At 40.5% G+C, this 11,749-nt stretch overlaps 1 protein-coding gene across 1 annotated transcript in view; it reads left to right on the top strand.

The window, feature by feature from the left end:
* Positions 1 to 418: 418 nt before the first annotated feature.
* Positions 419 to 11,749, top strand: part of PPP1CC (protein phosphatase 1 catalytic subunit gamma) — a 34,030-nt gene continuing 22,699 nt past the window's right edge. The window contains exon 1 of the mRNA XM_038373316.2: positions 419 to 627. Within this exon, the coding sequence (XP_038229244.1) occupies positions 573 to 627 (55 nt within the window). The 5' untranslated portion in view covers positions 419 to 572. The remainder of the gene's footprint in view (positions 628 to 11,749) is intronic.

Raw genomic sequence — 11,749 nt, 5'->3', positions numbered from 1 at the left:
AACACTTAATTATCACTTGAAATAGTTATTGATCATTTTCAGTTAGCATGGTTATCAATGGCAAATTACGATTGATATTAATTAGTTATGTGTATTATATTTATGGATCGATAATTATTATTGATATTAGTTACTCAGGATTGCCATTAATAATGATCTTCGCTCTTCTTGGCTTGATCTAGTCGATTAGGGAACCAGACTTGCACGTCTAGGGACTCTGGCTGCGAGCGGCTTTCTGAACACCCCCCCCCTTTGCAATGCTGCGGCCACATGCTGGCCTTAAAGCTCCGCTCGGATCTATTTCCCTGCTCCCGTCCCCTCGCGGCGGAAGGATTTCGTGAGCGCGGGACAGTGGTAAAGCGAACTCTCTCTTCGCGCTCTGCCTATAAAGGGTTCCCGGCCGCCGGGCCGTAGCACTTAGTGTTCATGCGCCACCAAAGCTTCCTGAGGGGGACGGCGGCCATTTTGTTCGGTGCTGGGTCGCTGCTGAGAGCGCCGGGCCGGCGGGCAGCAGGGAGAGGCGGGCGACTCGGGCGCGGGAGCTGCGGGGCCCGCGTGGCCGCTGAGAGGCGATGGCGGATATAGACAAGCTCAACATCGACAGCATCATCCAACGGCTGCTGGAGGGTGAGGGAGCGGGTGTGGGGTGTGGGGGTAAGCGCGGCGGGGTCCCTGAGGGGATGCCCTCGGCCTCGCCGGCTGCAGCCGAGGGAGGGGGCGGGCTCGGCGCGAAGGCAGGGGCCGGCGCGGTGCGTCGGGGGTGGCCCTGCCCCATACGCGCCGCTCGCCCGTGCCCGCCTCCCCCCCGAGCAGGGCTGGCCGCAGCGGAGCGGCGCTTTGTCTGTGCCCCGGTGACCTCCCGGCTTCGCCCGCCCAGCCGTCTCGCCCCCTCGGGCTGGCCTCTGCGTGGTGGCGCCGGGAGTTCCCTTCATCGCCGGCCCTGGTGGAAAACCCGTGTCCTGAGCGGCGCTGCGGTGCGCGTTCCCCTCCCCCCGCCCTCTTTGCAACCGGGGGGCGATGGGGGGGGGAGTAGAGAGAGGGTCACAAGCTGAATGTCCGGTAGCCTGCCCCCCGCACACATGCGCAGTAGATGAATGCTGGGGGGGGAGGGAAATGCAGCTTGTCTCTGTCTAAAGCAGCGGTTCTCAACCTCCTGGGGGGCCACGGCCAGGGTTCAGGGGATCCACCAAACAGGGCCGGCATTAGACTTTCTCGGGCCCGGGGCAGAAAGCTAAAGCTCAACCGCATGGGGCTGAACCCCGGGTCCCCGCCATCCAGGGCTGAAGCCAAAGCAACTTAGCTTTGTGGGTTCCCCTGTGGCATGGGGCCCTGGGCCGTTGCCCTGCTTGCTACCCACTAATGTGTGCTCTGGCTTTTATATGCAGAAAATCAGTTGTTGTGGCACAAGTGGGCCATGGACTTTTTATAGCCGGTGGGGGGGTTGGGGGGCGGCGGCGGCTCAGAAGGAAAAAGGTCGAGAACCCTTGGTCTAAGGGACAGAGATTGAGTCTGTTGTGGTAGCCTTTTTAGAATAATCTGGGGGATTTTCTGTGGTTCTCCAGGTGGGAAGGGTTATCATTTTTTTAATTAGAACATTGTAATCCGTTATTTGTAGGAATACAAGCCTCTGACTGTGGGTATGTAATTATGAGTTTTAGTTTATAAAGCCTCATATTTGATTTTTTTTTTTTAAGTGGAAATGGGCTGGGTTTGCACTTGTAAATGCCATTTTATTGAAATGGTTTGTTCTGTCCATCTGTAATACTTTGGGGGTGGGAAATAGGGAGGTGCACCCAGTGTCTAGTCTTTTCTAAATATGGGGTTGGGTGGGTTTCATTTTTTTTTATTTGGTCAGCATCTGATTAAAATGGTTTATCTTTGGCTAAGGTACCAGGTTGCGAAGTAGCCAGTGGATATTCTCCTTGGAATAGAAAGCAAAATAATTATTTAAAGAAGAAAACTGGATTTATCCAGCCTGTCTCAAGTCTGTCCATGCACTCATAAGTCTGGATTTACCCTGGAAGAGCTTGGCCAGGGTTTTAATTTTTTTCCCATTTGGCACAAAGTAATCTAGGACTTTGCTGAGCCAGATAGAAGATAAATGCCTTTCATCTCTTCCTTTTTGTAAGATATCTTTGACCTGGATAATGTTTGTGAAAAATTGCTGCTTTTTGCAGGTGTCAGCTCCTTGTTTCAGTGCATTTGGTGTTTAATAGAGTTTAATGACAGGTTTCAGAGTAGCAGCCGTGTTAGTCTGTATTCACAAAAAGAAAAGGAGTACTTGTGGCACCTTAGAGACTAACAAATTTATTAGAGCATAAGCTTTCGTGAGCTACAGCTCACTTCATCGGAAGTGAGCTGTAGCTCACGAAAGCTTATGCTCTAATAAATTTGTTAGTCTCTAAGGTGCCACAAGTACTCCTTTTCTTTTTGCGAATAGAGTTTAAGTTGTTTGTATAGTGGCTACTTACTGTAGTTCTAGTTTGCCTTGCTATAGCATAGGGGGAGGGATAGCTCAGTGGTTTGAGCATTGGCTTGCTAAACCCAGGGTTGTGAGTTCAATCCTTGAGGGGCCCATTTAGGGATTTGGGGCAAAAATTGGGGATTGGTCCTGCTTTGAGCAGGGGGTTGGACTAGATGATCTCCTGAGGTCCCTTCCAACCCTGATATTCTATGATTCTATGAACTATCAGAAGTTTTTTTCGAGGAAAAGAATGTAAATATGTCAAAGTTCTTTAACAAGAAAAAGTAGTTGAAATGTTAAAAGGTAGAACAAGTAGTAAGATGTATTTGATATTTTATATAATGCTTGTTTGCTGTCTAAGACTTTTTGGAATTGGGTGGGAATGTGAAGGCTGCTTTCTTGAAATTAGGGTTGTCAAACGATTAAAAACATTAATCGTGATTAATTGCACTGTTAAACAATAACAGAATACCATTTATTTAAATATTTTTGGATGTTTTCTAAGTTTCCAAACATTTGTTTCAATTACAACACAGAATAGAGAGTGTACAGTGCTTGCTTTATATATTTTTGATTACAAGTATTTTCATTGTAAAAAACAAAAGAAATAGTATTTTTCAGTTCACCTAATAAAAGTACTTTACTGCAATCTGTCATGAAAGTTGAATTTACAAATATAGAATTATGTACAAAAAATAACTGCATTCAAAAATAAAACAATGTAAAACTTTAGAGCCTACAAGTCCAACAGTCCTATTTCTTGTTCAGTCAATCACTTGGACAGACAAGTTTGTTTACGTTTGCAGGAGATAATGCTGCCTGGTTCCTGTTCACAATCTCACCTGAAAGTGAGAACAGGCATTCGCATGGCACTGTTGCTGTCGGCATTGCAAGATATGAATCTTTAGCACATCTGGGATGTAAATATGTCCCTTCATGTTTCATCCACCATTCCAGAGGACCTGCATCCATGCTGATGATTGGTTCTGCTTGATAATAATCCAAAGCAGTGCATACTGACGCATGTTCATTTTCGTAATCTATGTCAGGATGCCACCAGCAGAAGGTTGATTTTTCTTTTTTGGTTGTTTGGGTTCTGTAGTTTCTGCATCGGAGTGTTGCTCTTTTAAGACTTTTGAAAGCATGCTCCACACACCTCATCCCTCTCAGGTTTTGGAAGGTACTTCAGATTCTTAAACCTTGGGTCAAGTGCTGTGGCTATCTTTAGAAATCTCACATTGGTATCTTCTTTGTGTTTTGTCAGATCTGCAATGAAAATATTCTTAAAATGAACACCGTGTCATTTGAGACTACTATAACATGAAATATATAGCAGAATGCGGGTAAAACAGCCGGAGACATACAATTCTCCTCCAAGGACTTCAGTCACAAATTTAATTGATGCATTTTTTTTAAATGAGCATCAGCATGGAAGGTTTCAGAGTAGCAGCCGTATTAGTCTGTATCCGCAAAAAAAAAAAAAAAAAAGTACTTGTGGCACCTTAGACTAACAAATTTATTTGAGCTTAAGCTTTTGTGAGCTACAGCTCACTTCATCGGATGCATGGAAGCATGTCTTCTGGCATGGTGGCTGAAGCATGAAGGGGCATACGAATGTTTAGCATATCTGGCATGTAAATATCTTACAATGCATGGGACTTTTGTAGCTGGCAAATGCCTGTTCTCGCTTTCTGGTGACATTGTAAATAAGTGGGCAGCATTTTCTCCTGTAAATGTAAACAAACTTGTTTGTCTTAGTAATTGGCTGAACAAGAATAGGACTGAGTAGACTGGTAGGCGCTAAAGTTTTGCATTTTATTTTTGAATGCAGTTATGTATCAAAAAAAGAGATTGCACTACAGTACTTGTATTTTTCAGTTCACTTCATACTATTTCTTTTAATCATTTTTACAATGTAAATATTTGTAATAAAAAAGTGAGCAGTGTACACTTTATTCTGTGTTGTAATTGATAACAATATATTTTAAAACATCCAAAACATGTAATACATTTCAATTAATATTCTACTGTTTTGCAGTGCGATTAATTGCAGTTCATCTTTTTTGAATTAACCTCCAATTCACTGTGACTCTCGGCCAGCCAGTAAAACGGAAGATTTATTGGACGACAGGAACGCATTCCCAAACAGAGCTTGTAGGTACAACCAGGACCCCTTAGTCAATTCCTTCTGGGGGGCAGGGAGCTCAGACCCCAGTCTTGGGGCTCCCTCTGTTTCCCCAGCCAGCTCCAAACTGAAACCCCCTCCCGCTGTCTCGCACCCCCTCCCCCTGGTTCCTCCTCCAGCCTTTGTCCCCTTTCCAGGGCAGAAGGTGTCACCTGGCCCCAACCCCCATCCTGGGCTCTCATGTTACATGCTCAGGTATCTTTCCTCAAGGAAAGTCTCCCATCCCCAATGCAGACAGTCCCAGTAAAACTCCCCTGCAACATTCCCAGGTCAATACTCCCCACTCCCTGCTGCGTCACGGAGATTAATTGCGATTAAATTTTTTGAATTAATCACATGAGTTAACTATGATTAATCAACAGCCCTACTTGAAATACTACATAAATAGGACTTTAAAGAACTAACTAACAAGGTATTCAAAGGATATGGCTAAGTCACTGTATTTATCACTACAAAAATTAGCAATATTAACTAGTGTTGCATTGATTAAATGCCAAAGCTTTAACCTTGAAACTTTTTATATAAAATCAAGAGATTCAAGAGAGGATTTTAAACTGCTTGGGGCAGGTACTGTTTTTCTAGATTTAAATCACTTATAATACTGGTTACAAATATTAACAGCGTTGTTCCCACACCAGCTAGTTCTGCCCCTTTATATGTATCTATTGTATTATATATTTACTCCTATTTTAATATGAGCTGTAGCAGTCAGTTGCTTATATGGAGTAAAAACTTTGTTATAAATCTCAATGATACTGGATTAATGTAGCCTTCTGCATTTAATACCATTTTTTATAAACCAAGGCCAAAGACCCATTCTTGCATTCAAGTAAATAGCTGTGTTAAGTTGTGATTTGTATATCTTAAAAGGGAAATAACTTGTAAAACCCACTATACTATTTTAGATTTCAGAGTAACAGCTAAAAGAAAAGGAGTACTTGTGGCACCTTAGAGACTAACAAATTAATTAGAGCATAAGCTTTCGTGAGCTACAGCTCACTTCATCGGATGCATTCAGTGGAAACTATTTTAGGTTTTTACAACTTGGGAATGCTGACATCCCCATTAACTACATGGGTAACATTTTAAAAGTTCCCAAGTGCGTCTGTTTTAAGTTATCTAAATACAAAAATGTCTTTATGCTCAGATTACTCAAATGGCTGAAATTCTCTTAAGATGTATTTCATCCCAAAAGCCTCACCACCATTCTTTTCTTCTTCCACTCAGTAAAGGTTCTTTGGGCTTCATTGAGCAAACCTGAGAGAGTCAAGCGTAAATGATTTTTGGATTAGAACTCATCTAAAAAGAGGCCCTGGATAAAGCTCCTCCTCATCCATAACTACAGCAGCACTGGTAGCATGACCAAATTTTTACTTGCATGAAAATGTGCTAATATTTAGATGTGCGCGCATGCATATATCTGAAACTATTGCATAACTTCATATAATTGTATCTCAATCAAATTCCCCTCAAATGAATAACTTCAGACTGGGTTCTCCATTGATTAAAAGTTTGCTCTGATGGACTACCACATTACCAAAAAAAAAAAAATCTTTTCGTAACTGTACATCTCTCAAACCGAATCTTAAAATCCTTTTGTGAAGGCTTAATCTTTAGAGCTATCTTGTATTTCAATATACCTGTCCTTAGAAACTACATACTCCTGCATTTGTAGGTGATAGTCATTCTAAATGTTTTGCTAACAAAATTTTAAGCATCTAGACAGGTAATTTGGAGCTAACAAAACCTAATATCAATGGAAATTTCTTTGTGAAACACTTCAAATCAGTGAAAAGGTGTTGGGTTTTAAACGTTGGTTCAGTATTTATAACATACTTTTTAGTCTTGTACTCTTTGTGGAAGCCTCAAAGTGAAAATAACCAGAAAATCTGTTTTCATTGTCCAATCAGAATGAAAGTGATTAAATGGTGAAGAGTATATCACTTTGTTTTAATAATAGAATATTAATGTAATTTAACTTTCATAAAAAGGATAAGTTGTGTTAAAAATTTAGAGTGTAGAAATTGAATGTAGTGATTGTGCAGTTACCTAGAACTTTTAACGTCAAATATACAGGAAAAGACTACAGTTGACAAAACGTGGATTCATGTGTAAAAGAGAAGTATAACTTGTCCAACTCTTAATACCCATTTGAAATGTCCCATTAATATGGTACCTAGGAAAGATTCAGTGTGAAATGTGTTAAATTAATAAACTTAAATCTAAACAGATTATGGTTAATTTCAGTGCAAATTATTTGTAGTTCTTGGGCTGAAATTTTTAAAAAACAGTTTAAAAAAAGTTGCTTATACTTTTTTATTTTTTAAAAAGGGAGTATAATCTAACCCCATGTTCATAGAACCATAGAAATGTGGGGCTGGAAGGGAGGGACCTCAGTCATCAAGTCCAACCCTCTGTGCTGAGGCAGCACCAAGTAAACCTGAAAGACTTATGTCTAACCTGTTGTTAAAATCCCTCAGTGATGGGGATTCCACAGCCTCCCTTGGAAGTCTGTTGCAGAGTTTGACTACGCTTATAGTTCGAAAAATTTTCCTAATATCTAACCTAAATCTCTCTTGCTGCAGATTAAGGCCATTATTACTTGTCTTACCTTCAGTGAACTTGGAGAACAATTGATTAGTCCTCTTTTTATAACAGCCATTAACATATCTGAAGATGCTTATCGGGTCCATTCCCATCCCCTTTCTTTTCTCGAGTAAACATGCCCCAGTTTTTTAACCTTCCTCATAGTGCAGGTTCTCTAAATCTTTTGTCATTTTTGTTGCTCCCTTCTGGAGTCACTCCAGTTCGTCCACATCTTTCCTAAAGGGAGTCCCAGAATTGGACACAATACTCTAGCTGAGGCTTCTCCAGTGTTGAACAGAGTGGGACAAATGCCATCTGTGTGTTACATACAAAACTTCACTTCAGAATACTAACCTTTTTTGCCTCTGCATGACACTGACTCATTCAATTTGTGATCCAATATAACCTCAGATCCTTTTCAGCAGTACTACTACTTAACCAGTTATTCCCCATTTTGTAGTTTTTTTCCTTCCTACGTGCAAAGTGGTTCACTTGTCTGTCTTAAATTTCTTCTTACTTATTTCAGACCAATTCTCCAGATTGTCAAGAACTTTTTGAATTCTAATCCTGTCCTCCAAAGCGCATGCAAACCCTCCCAGCTTGGTGTCATCCACAGATTTTATAAATATACTCTCCAATCTATTATCTAAGCCATGAATGAAAATATTGAATAATGCTGGACCCAGAACTGAACCCTATGGTGCCCTACTAGATTCACTGCTCTACAGTTCGTGAACAAACCATTGATAACTACTCCGAGTACAATCTTTCAACAAATTGTACACCCACAGTTTTGTAGTTTCATGGAGACCACATTTCAAAGTAGCTGACACTTTAAAAAATGAATTTGTATGATTGGATTTTAAAGACTTGCAGACATACTTTAAAAGAAAAAGAGTACTTGTGGCACCTTAGAGACTAACAAATTTATTTGAGCATAAGCTTTCGTGAGCTACAGCTCACTTCATCGGATGCATTTCGTGAGCTGTAGCTCACGAAAGCTTATGCTCAAATAAATTTGTTAGTCTCTGAGGTGCCACAAGTACTCCTTTTCTTTTTACGAATACAGACTAACATGGCTGCTACTCTGAAACCAGACATACTTTAAACTTTCCTCATTGTAATGTAAATATTTGACCCTTCCTTTATTCCTCAAACTCTTATAGTACAAAGCCATTCGACTGGACACAACCTTAAAGAACAATTCAATGAAAATATAATATTTAGTGATAACTTTGCCTGTAATTGACACTCGCTTTCTCTTCCCTTGTTCTGAGGGCACATAGAGTTTATATACTTTTTCTGCTTATTCCCATTTGCAGAATATTCCAGTAATTTTCACGGCATAATTGATAGAAGAACGAGATTTGAAGTGGGGAGAAAGTAACAGGAACACTGCGCGGAAGAATGAAGTTTCTTAAAATTCAGTAATAGAATGAGATGTACAAAAATGCGTGTAGCAATACCTGAGCGCATATCAGCTGTATAAGAATAAGAAAGGAGATGTAGTCAGCAGCAGTAAGCTTGTGAAATGGCCACTTCAAGATTGCATTTGCCTGTTTGTAAAATTAAAAGTACTAGTTACAAGAACAGTAAACTAGGAAAGATGCCTCAGAGAGAATGACCCCTACACTGGGAAGAGTCAATAATGATCTGATAGCTATGAAAAGGGGTTCTAGGAAATGCCTAAACTCCCATTCTTGAGGCCAGAGATTTTTAATCAAGATATTCCAGGGTTTTCAAAGATGGAGCATGGCTTTGAAATACCAGTCTTCATGCACTTCTGATAGATAGATAGATGTATTTTTTTATAACTTGAGCCTTCTAACTGCTTCCTGCATTTAGTGCATCACACTACCCTTTTTACATACAGTATAAAAGTAGGTGTTGATCAAAAATGGAACTTGGTAGTTTGTGTTGACACTTTCTAAATCAAATGCAACAATTTTTTGATTCAGAATGTACTTGTTTTATTTTAAAAAGCCGAACACCTTAAAGATTAAATGAAACATTGCTTTTTTTTTTTTTTTTTTTTTTTTTTTTTTTTTTTTTTTTTTGAACAAACATTTAATTTGACATGGAACAAATCTTTACTCTTTCATTTGCTGAGAAACCCAAACATTGCTTTGGGTTGACTTAAAATGAGTTTTTCAATTTTATGGAATGGTCAGCAAACTGAGAAATTGGTGGTTCATGCAGCTGGACTCCACAATAATATAATGTCTTGAAAATGAGGTTGAAACTTGCTCAGCTTACTGAGGTGGAAAAAGAAAATAAAACAATAACAGGAAAAGGATTAACTGACATGTTAAAACAGCTGACCAAGATCTTAAATGGGTGTCTAAGGACAGGCTACTAAACTTATCATAAACCATCTGTTTCTGAAAGTCTTGAGAGCGCAAGAGTGCGAGCGCTGAGATCCTGGCTAATACGTGAAAGTCTTCAGAAAGACTCCAAATCAAATATACACATTTTCTACACCCAGAGTTCTGTTCCTGGTAATAATGCTTCTTGCGTGTTTGTTCGGTGAGACATCCATCAATCTCTGTAAATAGGGAAAGAGGATTTCCTGGGCTTTAGAAAGGGAGGCCTTGGGTGGGAGGGAATATGGATAAACTTGCCTAGGCAGTGTTTATAAAGTTTTTTGCCTTTTTCCTAAAGCATTTTTTTTTTAAATTTCTCCACACACACACACCCCCAGCCTCTTAACACTGCATCCACTCATTCCTACCTAACCAAAAGTTTAAGGAAGCATTTTCTAGCTGTTAGTGCATTGGGCTGGGACTTAGAGCCAGGAATTGAACCCAACCTCCTATTACATACTTCTTGTGTGACCTTGGGCAAGTCATTTATCCTCTCTGTGCCTTGTTCCCAGCCTTCTGCTTGAATGTATAATACTGCTCTCCCATGTTTTCTGTTTAGAAGGTGTTCAGGGCATGTACTGTTTCTTACTATGTTTGTACTGTACCTAGCACAATATGGCCCTGATGCTGATTGGACCCTCTGGGTGCTACTGTAAAATATATAACAACTTACTAATCAATGTTTTAACCTTACAAAGCACTCTGAGGTATGCTTTGGGAAGAAAACTTTTTGTGGGAAAGGAAAAGCATTACATGGAATTCTTATTTCCTAACTCTTCCTTAGGTAAAAAGGCCTTCATTTTCTAGAAGTAAATGCAAATATTTTTCATAGTTTTTAAAAAAAATTGAGCTATATGTTCTAAATACTTTTGCATCTAACATTTCAAGCATTTCCTTGTTTTTGTGAAGATCCTTATAGGGTTCATGCAGTTGTGGAAATGAAAATGCAGTCTTCCTCAAAACAAGCCACCAAGTTCAGTCATTGCTGTCTTTCACAAATACAGCCACTCTACCGTGTTCTTGTAAGGAGAACCACTGCCCATGTGCTCCTGTAGCTAGTCATAATGCCAGAGATGTGAGTTGAGGTGGTTAGTGGTGATCACTGAAACTGCAACAGTGTTTGTGTGGAGGTGTCTCCATGTTTGCTCCATGGTCAGCCTCTTTTCACAAAGGAGCTAGCGTGGTGAAGTTGTTGAAAATGGGCTTGGAGACGTGTTCTTGTAGCATTTAGGTCAGCTGCATGGAGCGCACAAATGTTGACTTCTGTCTGAACAGCTACATGCTGAATATGAACTCGTCTGTCTTTTAAAAAGTTCACTGCACTCAGATCTGGCAGCTTGTTCTGAGACTTCTCTGGCTTTCTTTTAAATCCCATGCTGCTGACAAAATTGTAGGAGCATTTCATTAAACAAGCTATTTAAGTAACCCTATTTCAAAGCTCATTGGGCAAGCCTAGTGCATGTGGGACGCATGGTGTCCCTAATTATCAAGGAGTACTCACTAGTTTGGAAACCTCTAGTTTGGAATGGGTCATACCCTTTAGTCGACTGCATTCTGCAGGGATACAGCAGTGTCTAATAGAATTAGATACTTAGAATCTAGGTCTTCCAACATTTATTTCTACCACTGTCACTGATGTGAGCAAGTCATAGAATCATAGAATATCGGGGTTGGAAGGGATCTCAGGAGGTCATCTAGTCCAACCCCCTGCTCAAAGTAGGACCAGTCCCCAACTAAATCATCCCAGCCAGGGCTTTGTCAAGCCTGACCTTAAAAACCTCAAAGGAAGGAGATTCCACAACCTCCCTAGGTAACACATTCCAGTGCTTCACCACCCTCCTAGTGAAATTTTTTTTCCTAATATCCAACCTAAACCTCCCCCACTGCAACTTGAGACCATTACTCCTTGTTCTGTCATCTGCTACCACTGAGAACAATCTAGATCCATCTTCTTTGGAACCCCCTTTCAGGTAGTTGAAAGCAGCTATCAAATCCCCCCTCATTCTTCTCTTCCGCAGACTAAACAATCCCAGTTCCCTCAGGCTCTCCTCATAACCTCTACCTCAGTGAATGCACATTACTACTTATAACAGTCTGAGTAAATATTACACAAAATATTTTATTCTTCAGTCATATGTGAAGTACACATTT

Source organism: Dermochelys coriacea, chromosome 15 (genome assembly GCF_009764565.3).
Source record: "Dermochelys coriacea isolate rDerCor1 chromosome 15, rDerCor1.pri.v4, whole genome shotgun sequence".
In the NCBI taxonomy this organism is placed as follows: Eukaryota; Metazoa; Chordata; order Testudines; family Dermochelyidae; genus Dermochelys; species Dermochelys coriacea.
This window is presented reverse-complemented; position numbering and strand designations above follow the sequence as displayed.